Genomic DNA, 20,829 nt, shown 5'->3' with positions numbered 1-20,829 from the left:
CCAGTGGAAGGTGGCCACTGGAGGACGTGCACCCAGCCAAAGAAGTGAGTTGCAGTTGTGCTGACTACTAATCTGCTATTGTTTTTTCCACAATGATACTAGCCATGCCACCTGTTTCCTCTACAAATGTTGCTAAGCATTTCATGTTTACCATGACATTTTGGTTCCTGGTAATATTTGCTGGTACCAATCACCTTCTGGAGCTGCACTTCTGCCTCCACTCTTGCATCCACCCCCCCCCCATAGCAATGTGTTTTCTAATTGGAACCCCCATTCCCTCACTCCAAAGTCAAAGATAGTGGAGAAATGGATGTTGAAGGTCACCAGGGAATGGCCCTATGGTTAAAACCCTTTGCAAACATATCATGAACTAACGCTTAACTGAAGAAGTAGGCTATAAATATTGTACATTATGTTTTGGGCTTCTATACCAGCCCAAGGCAACCACAGCCCTTTAGCAGTAAAGACCTGTGTCTCCAAAGATGCCCCTGTAGCTCCCCATCTTCTTTTCTGCTGATTCGTTGCACATGCTCTGTGCTGCTGTCACTTACTGAGTTTAGGGACCCAATCACAATAGATTGTGTGTGTGTATATATATATTATATATTATATATATATATAATATAAATGTCACAATATAAGGTTGATTATTAAATAATTCAGATTACTGGTACATGGTAGCTCAGAAACCAGCAGAATTGAATAATCAGCTCAGTAGCATCAACTTATATGCAAACCTCATTTTCTGCTTGAATTGCTAAGCTTAGCTTCTCAACAGCTGCTAAATGCACACTGAGCATGTGCATGGAAACTCCTGTGACAAGTTTAAAGGCCTGGATTATTACTACTATTAGGCTAAACCTTTAGGCTTGCTCAATAAGTTCAGTATATAATATATGCTATTTCTAGCCATATTAGTTTTTAGGATTTAGTTAATTTTTGTTTTTCTTTAAGAACAAGGAGCAAGGCTACACCTATAGAGAAATATGGAATTACCAGCTACAAATGTGAGTTCTATTAATTCTGTTCAGCATCCAACATCTACACTGTAATGTACACTTTTTGTACCCATGTAAATGTATGAATATATGTGGAGACACTAACAAGTTGTTCAGAATCTGCTTCTTACACTTACATATTTCTTATGGATCTACACAGCAATCAGTGGTACAAAATGCTCTATATCAGAACGAGATATTAAGTGAAAATGAAAGTAAAATAATTTCCGTTTATCTATCCACACTTCAGAGAAAACTGAAGGACCATAATATTGGTAAAAATTGTTTATTTTCCCAGTTTTGATCTACATGATAATCTCACAAATGCAGTGAGACGCTAAATCTCTCTTGTATAAAACACATACCAAAGATTTCCTGAATTTGTGCAAAAAAGCAAAGTTCTTTTTCATTTTCAGCTGCTCCTTAAACATATCTAAAATCAGATTCAGGTGGGTATGACAGACCCAGCCACCACAAAAAAACAAACAGATTTTAAAGATTAAATATTTGACATAGTCTGCAAAACACAAAAATGACCCAATAAGAAAAGTTGTGCAGCCATCAGGAAAACCTAATGAGTTCATGTTCAAGTATTAACAAAATATACATTTTCTTTTTAAAGAAAAAAGAATTAAATAGTGTCCATCTTGTTAAAGATCAGCAGCTTCACATTCTTTGGTCTTTACTCCGTGTGCCGCACAGCTATCTTGGGTTGTCTTCATCCTCAGAATAAATAGCAGCTAATGCCATCTTTGTCCTTACCAGTCCTCAGGCTTTGATAGCGGTTGCTGATGGTTTCAGAACATAACCATAAAGAAATGTAGCTGCAACCACTAACAATGCTCCGACAAAAAATACACTAAGGAAAAGAAAAGAAAATTTTATTTTCGCCTTTATTTTCATATAAAACAGTAATAGTTCATTTTTATGAGCGATGGCACACCCCTTGGGCGACAAAGTATCTGCAAATACCTCTTAATTTTGCATAACAGGAATCTGCATTTAAAACATTTGAATTGTGCAATCATGTCAAAATGTCTTTGTTTGCATATTTGCACAATTCCCTTTCAGTGCAGAATGAAGAGGTATTCTCGTGTGCTTTGTCACCTGTGTGACATCTCCCACAGCTGTCAAAGAAACCAACGTGACATGACTCTGAGGGTAGGACTACACAGACATTTTCAGCGCGATCCGACCCGCTGCGACAAAACGACAGCGTCAAATCACATGCAACGAAAATAAGGTAAGTAAATGCATTGTCGGATGAAGTTGCAGCGTTGATCCCAAGCGACACGACTGTCAAATGCAGACACAGCATGCAGCATCCGTGTAGTCCTACCCTTTAGGTGGCCACACGGGCAGATTTATGCTGCCGATTAGGGTCCTTTAGACTGATTCGGAAGCTTATCTGCATGTAGGGTTGCCACCTTTTAAAAAAATCTCTACCGGCTGGTGGAGGGGGCGGGAATAAAAGGGCGGGCCCTGGCTGCAAAGGGGCGGGTCGCGACAATTAAGGGGGTGGATCCATGGCTCGTGATTGGCTGGGCTGGTCATGGCGTCAAAGGGGGTGGGGCCACAACACTCGTTTGGACTCAAGCCAGCAGCAAAAAGGTTAGTTTTTACTAGGCTGGGTGCAGGCCACCGGCATTTGTTTGATGTATTATAAATTTACCAGCAGCTACATTGTCGGTAAATTTGTAATACCGGCCTTGGCCTTGGCTGGTGTTTTACCGGCCAGGCTGGTAAAATACCGGCCAGGTGGCAACACTATCTGCATGTGTATGGGGCCCTCAGATAGGCCCCCCTAATTTGGCCAAAAATCGTCCAATCACGATCGAGAAAGCTTGATTTTTCTGTCGGATTGAGGACCGCATGGGCTCATTGATGTGGTCCTTGCTCTAAATTTTCATATCCCCTTCATTGTAATGTGATCTATTGGCCCCAGCAGCTAATTGGCCCCTTCAGTTTGAGTTATCTGCCTGTGTATGGGATCACTCTGATTGGCCTACTGGATCAATGTCTGCCCAAAAATTAGCAAGATATTGATCAGATAGGTTTAAAAATCTTGTCGGAATGAGGACTACATTGGCTCGTTAATGAGGTCCTTGGCATTGTTGTGATTGGACTTATGGTCAAATGATTAGCCCAATATTGTGGATCTATGGGAACATATCTGCTTGTTTGATGACCTTGCCACATGAGCAGCTCTTTCAATGTATCGCCAACTTTATACTTATAAAATTTGTAAAAGTGATCATGTGACTGTACCTTGTGGGGACAAAGTCCTTCAACCAGAAGTAGGAGATTAGTGTGGACAAAATGATTGAGATAGATGCTGCAAAACTTTTTAAGATGTTGTCAGCATATTTAATAACAGTGGCGACCACCAATCCGCCCAGAGCCTGCAGAAATTTAAAGAAAAAAAATGACAAAGACAAAGTTCAGGCTAACATTTCATAGAAGCTTTAAAATTATGGTAAACAATGGTCTTACAAAGGCAGCAACACTACTGGGTTTGTTGGCACCTGAGGCAATTGTGCTCTCTGCACTTAAAAAGCAGAATTTCTTTATAAAAAATAAGGAATTTAACACTTTGGGATAAGACAGACGGGGAGTTTATCCTCTGTCAATAATGTAGATCACCGGCAGATACAAATTGCTTCATTTTTCCAAAGCCATCCAAAGTTCCCTTGCAAGTATTTAGAGTAAGTTAGCTGCCCACAGAAGAGGAGATTTATTGTAAGTGACTAATCTTCTTGTCTGTCATTGCTGTTAAAGTTAGCAAGTGCAGCTTTTTGTTGGCCCTGGTAAAGTGCCACCTGAGGCAAGGTTTTCATGGCTAAAATAGTTTTGTTCAGAGGCTTCTCTCAGCTCCATTCATTCAGTTGAACAGCCTTGTTTGCTATGTGAAGCATCACGCCTTGAGGCTATCAAAACTTTTAATGGGGATTCCAGTCCTGTCAACGGTAATAGATGTGGGTCAGAAGGTTGTGTTTGCTCCTCTTGCCTTTTTTTTAAGTGGTAGAGAAAACACGTTATACCATAGACCTTATGGAGTTGTTAGGGGTTGCTTCAATACCCATTGTTATAAAACTAAAAAAAAACATTGATTATAATGTTTTCTTTTGCAAGGAACATTAATTTTTCACAACAATAACAGAGGTATGTAACAAGTATTGCTAAGTCAAACTAAAAGCCATCCCCTACCATGGCATTCATCTCCCATTAAGTTAGAACTGGCCTTACTGTACTTAAGCACAGCTTGATACAGAACTTTGTTAGTGCTTTTCCCAGAATATTACTCATTTACAGTCATTTAGAAACTCTAGCAATCCCTCTTGCTTATTTTATAGCACATAATATCCTTCCTGCTAGAAAGACGTATCTCTCTTCCTTTTAATGTCTAACAGTCTTTACCACTATCCCTTAGAGATCTACTTAGCAGCAGCATATTCCATTATACTGTATGTGTGTGTGTATGTGTCTCATTTTCTAATTTAAAACAACATGACAAGTTAATATTTTACCACAGCTTCACTTCCTTATCTGACAATGTGCCTTGTACTGGGCAGTGAGACGCTCTCCTCCAACCAATATACCTGCTATGCTTTGTACACTTCTAGACTCTTTCGCAGGACTGTTATTCACTTAAAGGAAAACTATACCCCCAAAATGAATACTTAGGCAACAGATAGTTTATATCAAATTGAATGGCATATTAAAGAATCTTACCAAACTGGAATATATATTTACATAAATATTGCCCTTTTACATCTCTTGCCTTGAACCACCATTTCGTGACTCTATCTGTGCTGTCTCAGAGATCACCTGACCAGAAATACTACAACACTAACTGTAACAGGAAGAAGTGAGGAAGCAAAAGGCAGAACTCTCTGTCTGTTAATTGGCTCATGTGACCTTACATGTGGTATGTATGTGTGTACAGTGAATCTTACGATCTCAGGGGGCGGCCCTTATTTTTTAAAATGGCAATTTTCTATTTATGATTACCCAATGGCACATACTACTAAAAAAGTATATTATTATGATAATGGTTCATTTACATGAAGCAGGGTTTTACACATGAGCTGTTTTACTCAGTATCTTTTAATAGAGACCTACATTGTTTGGGGGGTATAGTTTTCCTTTAAAGGAAAACTATACCCCCAAAATGAACACTTAAGCAACAGATAGTTCATATCATAGTAAGTGGCATATTAAAGAATCTTACCAAACTGGAATATATATTTAAGTAAATATTGCCCTTTTACATCTCTTGCCTTGAGCCACCATTTCGTGATGGTCTGTGTGCTGCCTCAGAGATCACCTGACCAGAAATACTTCAATTCTAACTGTAACAGGAAGAAGTGTGGAAGCAAAAGACACAACTCTGTCTGTTAATTGGCTCATGTGACCTAACATATATGGTTTGTTGGTATGTTTGTGAGTACAGTGAATCCTACGATCCCAGGGGGCGGCCCTTATTTTTTAAAATGGCAATTTTCTATTTGTGATTACCCAATGGCACATACTACTAGAAAAGTATATTATTATGAAAATAGTTTATTTACATGAAGCAGGATTTTACATATGAGCTGTTTTATGCAATATCTTTTTATAGAGACCTACATTGTTTGGGGGGTATAGTTTTCCTTTAACGTGCTAGACATTGTGGGGACTGTAGTTTTGGCTGCAGGAGAGCTGACTACAAATACAAACATCACTGAAAATTGGTAGTGGGAGTCCCCACTAGAGGGCAACAGTTGTTTGTTCTGTGTCAGCCGCAGCTCAACTCAGCCGTGAAAAGCAGAACTGCTCACACGAGTGCCAGATAAATACAACATTCTTATAACTATATATAATGCCTAACACAACATTATACATTAGCCTGCAGACTTACATTAGTAGGCATGCTGCAAATCATTTCTTTGTTAATGTATTTATATATACATATATAACAGGAATGATAAAAGGTGAAAGGAGAGGAGAACAGAGTACAGAGTAAACTGGGCATAAAAGGGGAAGGAAAGGAGAAAAAGGTTGGAGATATGCCTGTCCGTAAAGTCCGCCAATCTGCAAAGGACTGATTATAAGTAAGTACATTTCATAGCAACAATATTTATAATTACTTCAGAGCATAAACCAATATCTGGGAATAGAGTGTACAGTATAGCACTGTAACCTTGATAAAGTTCTCTGTTGAGACCGAAACGTCTGTTATATTTTTTTGTTTATCACCAAACACCTGTGATTGCCTTGTAATATGATGTTTTACAATCTACTCCTACACCCAGGCATGTAACATCGTTTAATGGATTGCACACTTTTGTATATATATATATATATATATATATATATATATATACACTATATATATATATATATATATATATATATATATATATATATATATATATATATATATATATATATATATATATATATATATATATATATATATAGGGACCTATAGGATCTGCTAGGCTCCTATAGCTTTAAATCCCTACCCTTCCTTATTCCTAGTTACTAGGCCAAAGTCCATGTATCTAGTTTAAGTATTTCACTATCAGTCATTGGCCAAAGGGTGTATGACCACTTACCTCCACACTTCCATATAGTGTTGGAAAGGAGTGGCCTCTTCCTCTTTGGCTGCTGGGTACACCAAGGCCCAGTAAAGCCACTGCCCTAAAGGGACCTGTACCTAGTACCTAATAGACTCTCTAGGAGAGTAAGATAGATTATATAGAAAGAGCAGTTGTGTGCTCCATCAAGGATAATAGCAGGGAGTAGCTTCCCACAAGGTTTCCTTGTATGCCTTTAGTGAAGGGACCACAGTGGATAGGCTAGACTTCTTCTTCCTAACTACTCCAATGGATGGTATTCGGACCACTTAAAGGTATAATGCCTGAGGGAATTGATGTACGCTTGACTATTTGACTTATGGGAGTGAAATCTGTGATTGCTGTATCATCCTCCTCTATCTACCCTCCTCTGTGACTTGTTACACCTGCATTGCCTCATACGTGAGAAAACCTGTGGTCAATATTGTTGCTCTTGTAAATAAATCCATCTGTTATTTCACCATCAAGAACCTCCTGGCGTCCAATTTATCTATCTTTTGCATATAATAGCCTGTGTGGTGTAGTTCTACTACCTCTTAAAGGAAGCTTCCACTTGGCGAAGGCCGTGACCCTGTTGTGTAAGTCGCAGTGTAACCCATGCTCATACCAATAGTTGGACACTTTAACCATTTGTCTTCTGGATAGCCCAGAATATCCTTACATATATATATATATATATATATATATATATATATATATATATATATATATATTTATTTATTTACTGTATATATGTATTTAAGAAAGTTGCTTAGAATTATATTTAGAAATCTATGTGCCTGTCACTGCAGATACACAAAGGAGAGGTTGAGAGCAGACCACCTTTTCTCCTCCTGCATACAAAACACAGACAAAGAAAAGGCCCCCAAAACATTGGTAAATTGACCTTTTCTACCAAGAAATATTAATGTTGGTCATTATTTAGGGTTTTACTTAGCCCTATACACTCCTGCCCCTCCCCTGGGAACAGCAGGGTGTGTTTCCTCATAGTTACACCCCTGACGGCTGACTAACAAGGAGAGCATTCTTGAAATTAATCGCCACCCAAAAAAGTTTTTAGTATAATGAAAGAAAATTCTAAGATGTTCTTTAACTGAGATTAGTAGAAAATAAGTTTGGAATGTAACAACAATAATAAAATCACTGAGACAGTGCTACGCAATCTGTTGGCACTATATAAATACATGTTAATAATAACCTACATTGGATAGGTGTTCCAGTTTTAACAGCAAGTTCTCCCAGTTCTGTATTGAAAGCATCTACCCTCCCATATGGCATGTTTTACTATGGGGATAGGCATGCAGCTGTTATCGTGCTCTAAAACTGGTGGGAACACTTTCCTCTGGAAGGTTACCTGCAGAGCCACAACAGTCCATGTTAGATTATTGTATCCTTGGAAGAATCCCGCCTTAGAGACACGCTCTCCATCATAAATAAAAACTCCCATTAGACCAAACATCCATCCAAAGACTCCTGCAAAAAAGATAGAAATATCAGCATACCTAGTGAGAAGAAACACAGAAAGTTGGGCGAATCTGCACCGTTTCGCTTTGCCGAAAAATTCACGTTTTTTTTTGCCGCCAGCGAATTTTTGCGGCCGTTTTGCGAATTTATTCGCCTGCGGAGAATCGCGCTAATTTGCATCAGCCTCATAAATAGGCAACCAATCAGTTATAAGGAAATGAAAGCAAATATATCATTGGTTTATATTAGTTATATAATTATGGCTAACTTGTGTGATGTTATTATTAAAGCTAGACTGTTTTCAGTGTGGAAGAAAGGTCTTTGCTACAGCACTTTTGTCTGTTTGCTCCTTGATTGAAACTTCATTTAATACTACTGTACAGTGGTGCACAATGTGCTTGTATTTGCAACTTACCAAGCTGTATATTCCTTATCCACAGGGACTGCTTAGTTTCTTTTAGAATCTTTTCAAAATAGACCCCAGCAAAGCCACTGGAAAAACAAGCAGTGATGACAGCCATGAGGCCTACAATGCCAGAGCCCATAGATACCTCTTTGTTTGGAGTTTTTGAAGAATCGGCAGGCCACTAAAAAGGGTTCAGAATACATTGCAATGAGCTCTGGAGAGAGAGAACTCAAACCAAGTCACACATGTATCAGATATATCAGAAGCATTTACTACAGCACTATAAAATATGGTCATCCTTCCAGTTGCAAGATAGATATGTTTGGCAGCAGCAGCAGCAACATCACCAAGCCTCCAAATCTCTTTTACTGGAAGCAAAAATCCAAGGATAAACATAATGGACCACTGTCGATGACATTTTAATCCTAGCAGAAACAATATTATTTGTAATTTGAACAGGGAGGAATGACAGAAGGGAAATTACTTATGGAATAGGGAGAAAGCTCAGAGGATAAATGAGCAGATTGCATAGTTAAGGGATGCAGCTCACATGCAAATCTGGGGTTTTGATGTTCTTACATATATAGAAACAAAAGTACAATCATCAGATCAGGATTGCAGTTCCACAAATATTTGTACCCTGTACTCTAAAGTCTTGGCTTTAGGATGAAATGACATATGCAGAGGAAAACAACACCCTTGTCCACCTGTATGGTGATCCTTTATTTGGAAACTGGTAATTCAGAAAGCTATGACTTATGGAAAATGCATCTCCAATAGGTTCATTTTAAGTCAATAATTCAAATTTTTAAAAAAAGCCAAAAAAGGCAAAAATCTCATTTTTACTTTCTTTAATGAAAAAGAAACCTATCTCCAATATACTTTAATTAAAAAATGTGTACCGTTTTTATAAGAAATCTGATTGTATGCAGTGAAATTCTCCCTTCATTTACTGCTGTGGATAGGAATTGTCAGATGGTCTCTAACTGCTGAGCAGGGACACAATCATACTTATGAACAGCAGGGGGAGCCCCCGCCTTACTTCCCAGCCATGCAGAACTCAAGCAGCTTTGTTTATGATGATCCCTAAGCAGCCCAGACCACACTAAGCATGTGCACAGTCTTGGTCTTGCAAAGATGTTTAACAAAGTTACAAGATGGTGACCCCCTGTAGCTAACTTTGAAAACATACATTATTTGTTTGATGAGGCTTGTGGTGCAGTAAGTTCATGTTTATATTTAGTATACAAAATACAGCATTTCTAGCCTTATTCTATTTTAGACTTTACATGCCCTTTAATAATGTACTTGATCCTGCTTATGCTGCACTCTATATTGGTGGCAAAACAAAATAATTAGGTTTATTTAATATTTAAATTCATTTTTGCAGACTTAATATATGGTGATCCAAATTATGGCAAGATCCCTTATCCAGAAAACCTCAGGTGCCAATCATTCCTGATCCTTGTTCCTATACCTGTACATGTTTCACAAATCCCGCCCTTCTGCCAAAACTGATGAGAAAGTGCCACTCCAGAACGTAAAACTGTAAAAACACTATTAACTTCTCAATAAAGTTCCTCTCAGAAATGAGAGGATTTTCGTTTTGATCAGGAGGGGGAATTTCACCATAAATGCTAACAAAAGCAATACTTCAATATATGAAAAAGCACAGAGGAAGCATATTCCTTTTAGCTATAGTGGTCCAATTGAAGATCCAAATGTACCACAAGGGTATCCTCTCACCCATAAATTAATCGATAACTCTCTTAAATGGTGAGGCCTAGCAATACATGTGATACATTATCCACAAAGTGAGAAGAAGGTTCTGTTGTATACTTGGGATTTACCTGAACTAATGCTACACCAGCCATCAGTATGAGCAATGAAACCCACTGATGCGTTGCCAGTTTTTTCTGTAGCATGCACACGGAGAACAGAGCTGTTGTGAGGATTTTCAGCTGATATGTCACCTGAAAAATACAATTGAGTAAATATTAGAACACAAATCAAAAGTGACCTCTTAATGGCGCTACTATAATACCTGAATATATATTCATTACAAAACAATACCTAAAGTCAATTATGTGAGCTTAGTCTGTCTAAAGAAATCAATCTGCTGCAGTTGGACTGTAAACTGAAATGTCATACTATTCCTAAAAAGAAAGAGCTCTATCTTGTCTAAGGTATCACACATTGTAACCCATTGTCATTAAAAAGAAAAACAGCCATTTGGTTTGTGTAGAACTTCTTATTTACCCTCTAAATAGCCTGTACATCATTGCAATTTAACAGGAGAATGACATAGGACATAGAAACAGCACCCCTAATGGATATAAACAGAAAGTGTAGTGCTTCTATAGTCTACAGAGGGATAAGTAGACAATATTGCTGCCCTTGAACACCTGCACAAGAGTAAAAACATTAAGTTATATTAATAAGAATTCTATATAATGAGCCACTTATTATATCGATGGCTGTAGCTGGGGGAAGGGAGGTATCTGTATTACAGGGCACTTTTAAGTGGACAGATATTTTTTTTGGTTTGTGTTTGTACGAAATGGAAATTGAATGTGACTTTCCTTTCCATTCCATTTCAGATTTTACCCTGTGTAGCAAAAGAATTGACAAAATATTTATATTTCTTAATGTTCAGCACAAGCCTTATTCACTGAACTAATGTTAAAGAAAGTGGTATACTGTCCCTTTAACAAAGCAATGGCTACAGCGTGGCAGAATGCTTGACTTGTTTTGTGTGTATCCATGTTTGCACTGTGACCACAGTTAAACAGAAATAACTGGTAAAACACGTAAAGACAGCATTTAAGCAGTAGGGCTTAAATAAACTGAATAACAAAAGATTATAGGCCTTACTAGTCTACACTAATAGCTACAGATTCAAAAGATCAAAAAGGCTACAGAAACTCAACTTAGTACTAAATTTAATGCTGTGTATTTCTGCTTAGGGTGTTTATTAAAGCATTAGAGAATCTGCCTTCAGAATAAAGATCCTGTTCTCCTTTGTCCTCTAATACTTATTATGGGATGAGTACATTTATACAGGATAACAAATCTCTTCCATGGATGTGAAAGGATATAGAAAAGACAATAGACACGACCACAGTGCCTCCATATTTTCCCCTTCCTCTTTTTTTAGAGGACATTCTTGCTCACCCCTTCTACTACTTCTAATATTGTTTTTCCCATTACCACCCCAGCTTCCCATTTTTATATAATATTGCTTTTTTCTGTTCTCCCTTTTAGCACTGTTCTTTGTCACCTCTTTTATTCTCTGTCTCTTTCTTCACCTCTTTTATTCTCTGTCTCTTTCTTCACTTGCTCCTGCTTCCTCTTTTTTTGTGTTTCTCACAAGTGCTTACATGTCATGGGTTGCATTATGCAATTCCCTGCAACAGGCAAAGAAAGTGACATTTGTCAGGAAATGCCAATTTGTTAGGCACAACCTGGTGAATATGTCACTAACTGCTTACCTGGACTAATGGGTTAACAGGCTTCACAAGGAATTTTGGGGGGGGGGGGTGTCCAGTGTGGTGCTATAAAGACTTTGTTTTAGACTGATTTGTACACACTTGAAAAAGGGCCCTTGTTGCCCGAAACTTGTCATGTGGACTACTTCCTACTAAAATTAGAGCTAATGTTTGCATCTTCTTGTTGTGATTACCCTGGGCTGGTATTCCCCTTTTGTAAAAGACAGACTGGCCCAGGGTACTTTCCCTCTGAGCCTAAACAATTCACAAGTTCACCAGGTACTTCAGTCAGTATATTTACATACCTCCCAACATTTTTGAAATAGAAAGAGGGACAAAAAGAATTGTAGTGCAAATTTTTTGACCACCCTCATTTGTGGCTACATCCCCTAATTACCATGTTCATTTTACAAAATTTGGCAGGTTATGCAAGTTTGAACACATTTCTGTGGCTTTTGTGTGTTATTACAGTTTTTCTAATGAAAGCGAATTGCCCTTTAAAGGAGAACTAAACCCCCCTTTGTGATAAGTCCCTCTCTGCTGGCCCCCCTACCTGCCTCCCCCCTGCACAGCCTTACCCCTGAATTCTTTCCCCTCTAGAAATATCGACCGCACATGCAGAGTGAGCTCAGCAGAGTTCATGGGCGCCGTCTTTTTCTCTTCGGTAATCTTCGTGGAGCGACCGGCATATTGGCGCATGTACAGTTGGAGTAATCTTCCGGTTCATGACAACTGCGCATCCGCCAAAAGAGATGGAAATTGCAGAAGGGGAGGAAGAAGACCTGAAGATTCCTGAAGAGAAGAAGATGGCGCCTGTGAGCTCCGCTGCGCTCACTCTGCATATGCAGTCACTATTTCTAGAGGGGAAAGAATTCAGGGGTAAGATCATGAAGGGGGGATGCAGGAAGGGGGGTCAGGGGAGGGGGGACAATGGGGATTTACCACAATGGGGAGTTTACTTCTCCTTTAAGCTGCAAGTCACAGTTTCCTCAAGAGACCTGCTTATCTTAAATTGTTACAATTGCTTCTTTGCTTATCTTAAATTATTACAAATGTATCTACGTGCACCTGCCACATATTCTGGGCTCTCTGCCAACAGCCAATTACGTTTTAGAAACTTTGTATGTTTTTCTGGCTGTTCAGTGCAGGAGATCACAGAGAAAGTTAAAACATTTCAGTAACAATCCGGGACTGCGGACTGAGCTATCAAAATCGGGACTGTCCTGCGAAAAATAGGACAGTTGGGAGGTATGTATTTATATGAATATATATATATATATAAACATTTGGTTTGGAGTAACACAGTTTTTAAATGAATGATGTAAATTAATTTGAACATTCAGTCAGAGCTGACAGATGAAAGCTATGGTCACATTCCTAAAATGCCCAGTACCTGATAAGTGGCTGCATCAAGGTTGGACAGTGCTACGTAAAGAAGGTTATTCTGCAGGGTATAAATCCCAGAAGGTATCGCTAGCTTCAGAGTGTCCATCGGTTTGTTGACTATTTCATCTTGCAGCACTCTTTTCAGAGATCTGAGATTATAATCTAAAAAGTAATGGTGAAGTCACACAAAGAGCAGGATTAGTATCTGGTATTTATATAGCTCTAAAACATTTGAGCAGCGCTGCCCCAGTGGAGCTTACCATCTAATATCACTATCACATTCACACACAGTACAGTCAGTTTTATCATGATGTACCCCATATAAACTGTATATCTCCCTACTCAGTTGAGCTATAGGGATTAAAAGGGTAATGGCAACTAGTCTCCCAAGTGACTTCTCTCTCACCTAGAAATTGTCCCATTACTCTGTGCCAATGCAAATCACTGTTTTGTGCCAAGCTACACATGTAACAGGCTCAAATACACAAAATTAGGTATTTTCATGCAATGCAAGTTTATCACATGTAGTGTAAGAAATAAGCCTCACAAGGAAGATTTTATATGTATATAATATTTTATGTGTGAATATAATGTCAAATGTTAATGCCAAAGAGACAGGTAAAAGGACACATGCTGGGACAGGGAGTTGCAAAAACAGTTATCTGATAACACTGCAGTCTCTGGGATCAAAAGAATAGTCATAGACAGACCCAAGAAAGAGCCTGAGGCGTCAGGGTATTCAAGCTAAACAGTTGGACCTGAGGTGGTGATATGTGACTTAAGGCTAAGGCCACACTAGGCGATAGCGCGGCGATTTGACTCGCGGCGACTTATCGCCGCGACTTTTAAGCCGCAATCGCTGTGGAAACTTTTGCGCTGGCGTCTATGGGGAATCGCGAGCGTAAAAACACACGCGGCGATCTTTTTTCTATTGTCGCTTGAAATCGCCTCGCTAGGCGATTTCGAGCGACAATAGAAAAAAGATCGCCGCGTGTGTTTTTACGCTGGCGATTTGTCGCGATTCCCCATAGACGCCAGCGCCAAAGTTTCCCCAGCGATTGCGGATTAAAAGTCGCGGCGAAAAGTCGCCGCGAGTCAAATCGCGGCGCTATCGCCTAGTGTGCCCTTAGCCTAACAGTTTCGTCATAATGTGTAAATGAAGGCTAACTACAAATTCTTGTAATAGTATGCAAAGAGCCTGTCGTAAAAACCTGTTGTGAGATCAAGCGATTACAGGATCTCAAAAGCCTTCCTTTACATATGGTGCAGGAAAGTTATGTCATCTAACAAGAAACAAGAGTCCATCTGAGCTTCTGTTTAGCCAGTTGTCTTGTGGGGGGTGAGGCTCTAAAAACAGTATAAAAGATGTGTCCAAGGTACATTCTGGAGTTCTGTTTTGGGGAACAGACCTCTGTGTACAGGGGTCCACCTCTGAACAGAAACTCTGCAGGCCCAGAGACCGACGTTCTGTCCAAGGACTGGTAACTATCTCAGCATCTCTTTGTCATTGACAGTTATTACTTATGTGTGTGTGGTTATAGGTGTAAGAGGGTTTAGAGCATATTGTTTGAATTAGTTGTTGTAACCTTTTTCTCCTTGTTTACATACTGTAGATGTTGATTATTGTTTGTTAGAGTTGTTGATTTGTCTCACTGGTTGTTTTTATATGCATTGCAAATATCATTCTGAATTATAGATTATTGGTTTTTCCTTGTACCTTTCCTTATGTGCATATTATGGCTTATTATTTTCTGTAATTGTGTTAGTGTGTTTTGATTTTATACATAAATCTTCTTTTCAGTAATACAGTTGGTTGAATGTCATTTCTTTGCCAAACCTCCCCGTTAGAACCTACAGTTATTGTATTATTATGGACTAATATTAATATTTCATATTAATATTGATGTTGTCCATAAGAATATCTTACATATTTGGCGACTTGCCTACATCCTGTTGAGCAAGTTTTCTTGCATACACAATCAGTTTTATGGTCCCCACAGCAGACATAGGCCTTAATAATCACAGGAAAACCTTTGTTATGATAATCAGGGCTTCATGTAAGTTCCCTGAACAACAGCTTTCATAGTAAATAACAAAATCAAGATCGCAATTTCTTACAGTAGGACCTGGCACGTACCATTGACACAAAATGAAGGGGGTCAATTTCTAATGTTTTGTCCCTATGGAGTTATTTGTAAATGTTGTTACAATTGAAAGCAGTACCTGTCTGTCCCTTTTTATTCTCTAAATTGGTGGCTCTGACTTTTGAAGCAATGTAACAGAAGCCAACTGACGTAATGTTGCTGACATGCCGTGACGGAGTCTTGTTTGCTATTTTTCATATAAAGTGTACAGAATCCATCACATTACTATGGAACACGATGAGGGAGTTGTTGTATTACACTGTAAGCCTAAGGGATGCTGGGAAGTCATTTGTTTTACTTTTAAGGGGTAAAAAACACAATTTGTTCAGTTCAGTGTTTATGCACCTTTTCTATATAATCTCAAATAAATGAGCTCATGTCAAAAAAGGAAAGTATGTTTTCCTTTAAGATAAAAACTTGTGGGATCTTATGTACTTACTGTTGTCTTTATAAACAAGCAGAATACAGGCCACAATCTTCAACACCTCGGCTGCGACCACAGCTGTGGACGGTAGGTATCGTGGCCCTTCTTCCTTCTGCATGCGGGAATAGCGCATTGTTAACACTAAACTGGTGGTCTGGAGCACCAATACCCCCAAAGATATGTACTTTATCTGGGATGCCATTGTGGGAGCTGACTCATTCTGAAAGAAAAAAAGAACAAGACTCAAAGGCCTAGTTTGAAAGCATTGAAAGATCAACATGATTTATCTGAAGCAGATACATTAATTGAAATTACGAAATTGAAACAAAGAGTATATGCTGTTTTAATCAAAGGTCATTGTATATTGGTACAGTTGCATGGAATAGAAGCTTTTGTATGGCTTGCATTGCCAAGACAGAAACAGGGAACACATTTCCAAATATGTTTCAATGCTGACAGGACAATAAAAGTGTAAATACCACACATTTACGGTGGGTTACGGTTATTCTGGGAAACAGAAATATTGCTCTTATATGGGGAAATTAGGACAGTCCGTACAAATCAGATTCTGTAGTAACACAGGAAATGGTTTGTAAATAAGGATTATTTCTCAGACTGCTTAAATAATAAATCTACCCTATAAAGGAATCAAAATCACTGCATTCAGAAGTCTGACAGTGAGAAAAAGTTATTGAATGAGAGGTTTCATGCCAACTTTTCCAAGAAAGATAGATAATGAATGTTATGTGCATCTGGAAAAAAAAAATGTAACACATACTTTATTGTCTTTAAAAGGACAAGGCATTTTCCTTTCACTGATCTAATCTTTTACTTTATATTTTATATATAAAAAAAGTTTTCTATTTGCATCCTTGATATAAGGTATGAATTTCTCACTGTATATATATATATACCACTCTAACGAATCTGAAGTAAAGTTACAAACCATCATATTATGGAAGATACAAAATTTTGCCTACCCTATATATACAGAAATTAAGTTCCCAGACCAGGACTGTAGCTAGAAGTTCCTGGGCCCCAGTGCAGATTTGGGGCACAAAAGTTGTGCTGTAAATGACATACTGTAACTAAATTAATGCTTAAAATTTCAGTTTAGGTTTCCAGCAAAGCCTCTGAAACACTGATATGGATAGGAATTATGGATACTCCTAATCTTTGTATTCTGCCAAATGCTACATACTCCAGAATTGTTTTATATTCACATTTCAGTAAAATCTAAAGATTGCATAACAATTCTGGAAAAAAAACAACATTTCCTTATTGCTTTCTAGTGCTTTAAAGTCGCATCATAGAATATTTTGCTTAGGTTCAGTTTAACATTCTTTTCCAAATCCTCCAAAAATTAGAATATTAAAGGGCATATAAAGTCTAAAATAGAATAAGGCTAGAAATGCTGTATTTTCTATACTAAATATAAACATGAACTTACTGCACCACAAGCCTAATCAAACAAATTATTTATGTTTTCAAAGTTGGCTACAGGGGGTCACCATCTTGTTACTTTGTTAAACATCTTTGCAAGACCAAGACTGTGCACATGCTCAGTGTGGTCTGTGCTGCTTAAGGATCATCATAAACAAAGCTGATCACCATACAGGTGGACAAGGGTGTTATAAAGGCCTTGTTTTCCTCTGCATATGTCATTTCATCCTAAACCCTAGACTTTAGAGTACAGGGTACAAATATTTGTGGAACTGCAATCCTGATCTGATGACTGGGCTTTTGTTTCTGTATATGTAAGAACATCAAAACCCCAGATTTGCATGTGAGCCGCATCCCTTAACTACGCAATCTGCTCATTTATCCTCTGAGCTTTCTCCCTACTCCATAAGTAATTTCCCTTCTGTCATTCCTCCCAGTTCAAATTACAAATAATATTGTTTCTGCTAGGATTAAAATGTCATCGACAGTGGTCCATTATGTTCAAAGTTGGCTACAGGGGGTCACCATCTTGTAACTTTGTTAAACATCTTTGCAAGACCAAGACTGTGCACATGCTCAGTGTGGTCTGGGCTGCTTAGGGATCGTCATAAGCAAAGCTGCTTGAGTTCTGCATGGCTGGAAAGTAAGGCGGGGGCTCCCCCTGCTGTTCATAAGTATGATTGTTTCCCTGCTCAGCAGTTAGGGACCATCTGACAATTCCTATCCACAGCAGTAAATGAAGGGAGAATTTCACTGCATACAGTCAGGTTTCTTATAAAAACTGTACACATTTTTTAATTATAGTATATTGGAGATAGGTTTCTTTTTCATTAACGAACGTAAAAATGGGATTTTATTTTTTTGCCTTTACATGCCCTTTCAATGAACTTTTTTTATGATGCAGAGGGTGGTGTTCTGAGACAATTTGCGATTGATATTCAATTTCTATTATTTGTGTTATTATTTGAGTTATTTAGCTTTTTATTCAGCAGCTCTCCAGTCTGTAAGTTCAACAGTCTGATTGCTAGGGGCCAAATTACCCTAGCAACCATGCATTGATTTGAATAAGAGACTGGAATACAAATAGGAGATTATAAAGATGAGTAATAAAAAGTAGCAATAACAATACATTTTTAGCCTTACCTAGCATTTGTTGTTTTAGATGGGGTCAGTGACCCCCATTTGAAAGCTGGCAAGTGTCAGAAGAAGAAGGCAAGTAATTAAAAAAACTATAAATAATGTAGAGCAATTGAAATGTTAAGAATTAAGAATAAACCATTCGATATTACACTAAAAGTTAACTTAAAGGTGAACCATCCCTTTAAGTAATATATGGTATGGGGAGCAAAGATTCTCATGAACACTGCTGTGAGTATTGCCATGATAGGCAAAAGCCATTGGCTAGAGCTAGACTTTATTGTCCAATCTCCTGTACACTACGCTAAAGCCTACATCTCATGGCTATTTTGTTTCATTAACTATAATCCCTTCAGCTATTTCACCATACCTGGAAACTAGCCTGTGACCTAATTATCTGTGTGTCAACAGTTTCAATCTTTATCAATTTTCAGTAGCTGGAGAATTTAGATGTCTATAAAGGTTGATTCATCCAGATCATGATACACAGTATCTAGTTATGATAATGACTGCTGAGTGTCGAAACATCAGATGGTAATAAAATAAAACTGGCACAGGAGAAGATCATTAGCATTTAACCTGCACCTGGCACGACACCTAAAACAGAAAATCAAGGGTTGTCAATGCACATATACAACTTGTGATTAGTGGTGTAATTTTGGGGCCCTAGGCCCCCTGTAAAAAAAATGACACCCCTCTCCCAGGAAATCACAGGTGAACTGTCACATGCTCAAAATTGAAAGTCACCCATGATATTTCACGTGTCACGTCCAGCCTGTTAACCACGGTCACAGGATCTGCCCCCTCTATAGTTACTCCACTGTTTGTCATGCAAACATACAAAATTACAAGTACTTCCTAATTGCTCTCCAATACCAAGGTAATAAATTGATTTATACATACAGATTCCGTTTTTACAGGCTCATTGCTTGCAGCTTCTGCAGTCCCAGGCTCCGTTGCTTCACTCACTTTTTCCATGACAGACATTATAAATATTTCACAGCTAAACACATTCCAAAATTTCTGCTGTATCTGGAGAAAGTCGGTTGCTCCTTGGCTAATATTATTTTCTTTAAATTATTTCACACTAAAATTGTCCACAAAGCGAAACAGAACACCGACACACAGGATTCCTCTGATGCAAATCTATAAGCATACTGTCCTGTATGGCAAACAAAATCTTTAGCCAACAATGAATCCATTCACAGGGCACATCACCCCCTAGTTCTGTGTCGACTTCTCTGTAGAGAAACGTGAATCTGAAGTTTCATGCAATTGAGGACACGCTGTTCCAGGATGCTTAAGGATTTATCCGGGTATGCGGGTAGGAAAGAAGCCAGTGCAAACAGTGGCTCTCATTGTGTGCAATTTGCACCAAGTCAACAGCAGGAGGGAAAGGCTCTACAGCTTTGTGTGGTGAGAGTGTACCTTTACATACAGGGCTATTTAAATATCAGATCTTTTTCTGGCATACACTCCCAGAAAGCAGGAGTATTATTCATAATTTATTCACAAAACCTGAAAGGGCACATGCTTATTGCAGGAGTGTACTAGACATTGTAGGAGTGTACTAATGGACTTTGAAGCACAGTCAAAGGTAGACTGTAAAAGTAACCATCATTTAGACACATAAGTTAGGGAGCACTGGCAGGAGCAGGGTACTAAAGAGCCCTGTCCTTTGCACTTGCCCTATGGTATGTGTTTAGAGCATATAAACAATATATAGTACAGACTGAATGAATGTAACTACAAATTTATATAATATATAATTTATAATTTATGTATTAAACATAAAGATGTATAAGGCCCGGCAATAACCCATCAACAATAGTGCCCAGTGTAATCTAGTCTGTATTTGCTTCCACCGATCACACAGTAAGTCAGCCTATTTACCTGACTGGTCGAAGCAAATACAGACTAGGTCACTATTGTTGATGGGTTTTTTTTCACAAGCCTTACACATCTTTTAACACAAGTGTCATTTATCATATATTTGTAGTTACAGTCTACACTATAAGGGTTATTTATTAAAGTCTGAATTGAAAAAACTTGAGAAATTTGAGTTTTTTTTTCATTAGAAAACTTAAATTTTACAGGATTTATCATACCCTGATGCTGCAAAAAGCCAGAATCTGAAAATCTGCCATCTCAGCGATTAGGGTCTTCGGGGGGTTTAGTCTGAAAATCAGACTTTTTTGGGGGTTTTCTGGCAAAAACTAGCGATTTGGGAAAACAAGCTGATTAATTTGGGTTATTTAATTAATAAATAAGGTCAATCGAGCATGGGAGTTTGATCAAGGTTTTTTTTTAAATAATAT

The 20,829-nt window shown here is 38.3% G+C and overlaps 1 protein-coding gene across 1 annotated transcript; it reads right to left on the bottom strand.

Annotated features, from left to right (window-relative positions):
• Positions 1 to 1,268: 1,268 nt before the first annotated feature.
• On the bottom strand, positions 1,269 to 19,947 carry slc35a3.1.L (solute carrier family 35 (UDP-N-acetylglucosamine (UDP-GlcNAc) transporter), member A3, gene 1 L homeolog). The gene is made up of 8 exons (XM_018256932.2): positions 19,415 to 19,947; positions 15,947 to 16,151; positions 13,371 to 13,525; positions 10,340 to 10,462; positions 8,499 to 8,670; positions 7,974 to 8,092; positions 3,267 to 3,400; positions 1,269 to 1,857 (listed from the first exon to the last, which is right to left on the bottom strand). The coding sequence occupies exons 1-8, from the start codon at positions 19,496 to 19,498 to the stop codon at positions 1,767 to 1,769; spliced, it is 1,083 nt and encodes a 360-aa protein (XP_018112421.1). The 5' UTR covers positions 19,499 to 19,947; the 3' UTR covers positions 1,269 to 1,766.
• Between the last annotated feature and the right edge of the window lie 882 nt (positions 19,948 to 20,829).

The sequence above is a fragment of the Xenopus laevis genome, chromosome 4L (assembly GCF_017654675.1).
Source record: "Xenopus laevis strain J_2021 chromosome 4L, Xenopus_laevis_v10.1, whole genome shotgun sequence".
Lineage (NCBI taxonomy): Eukaryota > Metazoa > Chordata > Amphibia > Anura > Pipidae > Xenopus > Xenopus laevis.
The sequence above is the reverse complement of the archived record's forward strand: the minus strand, read 5'-3'. Positions and strand labels throughout refer to the sequence as shown.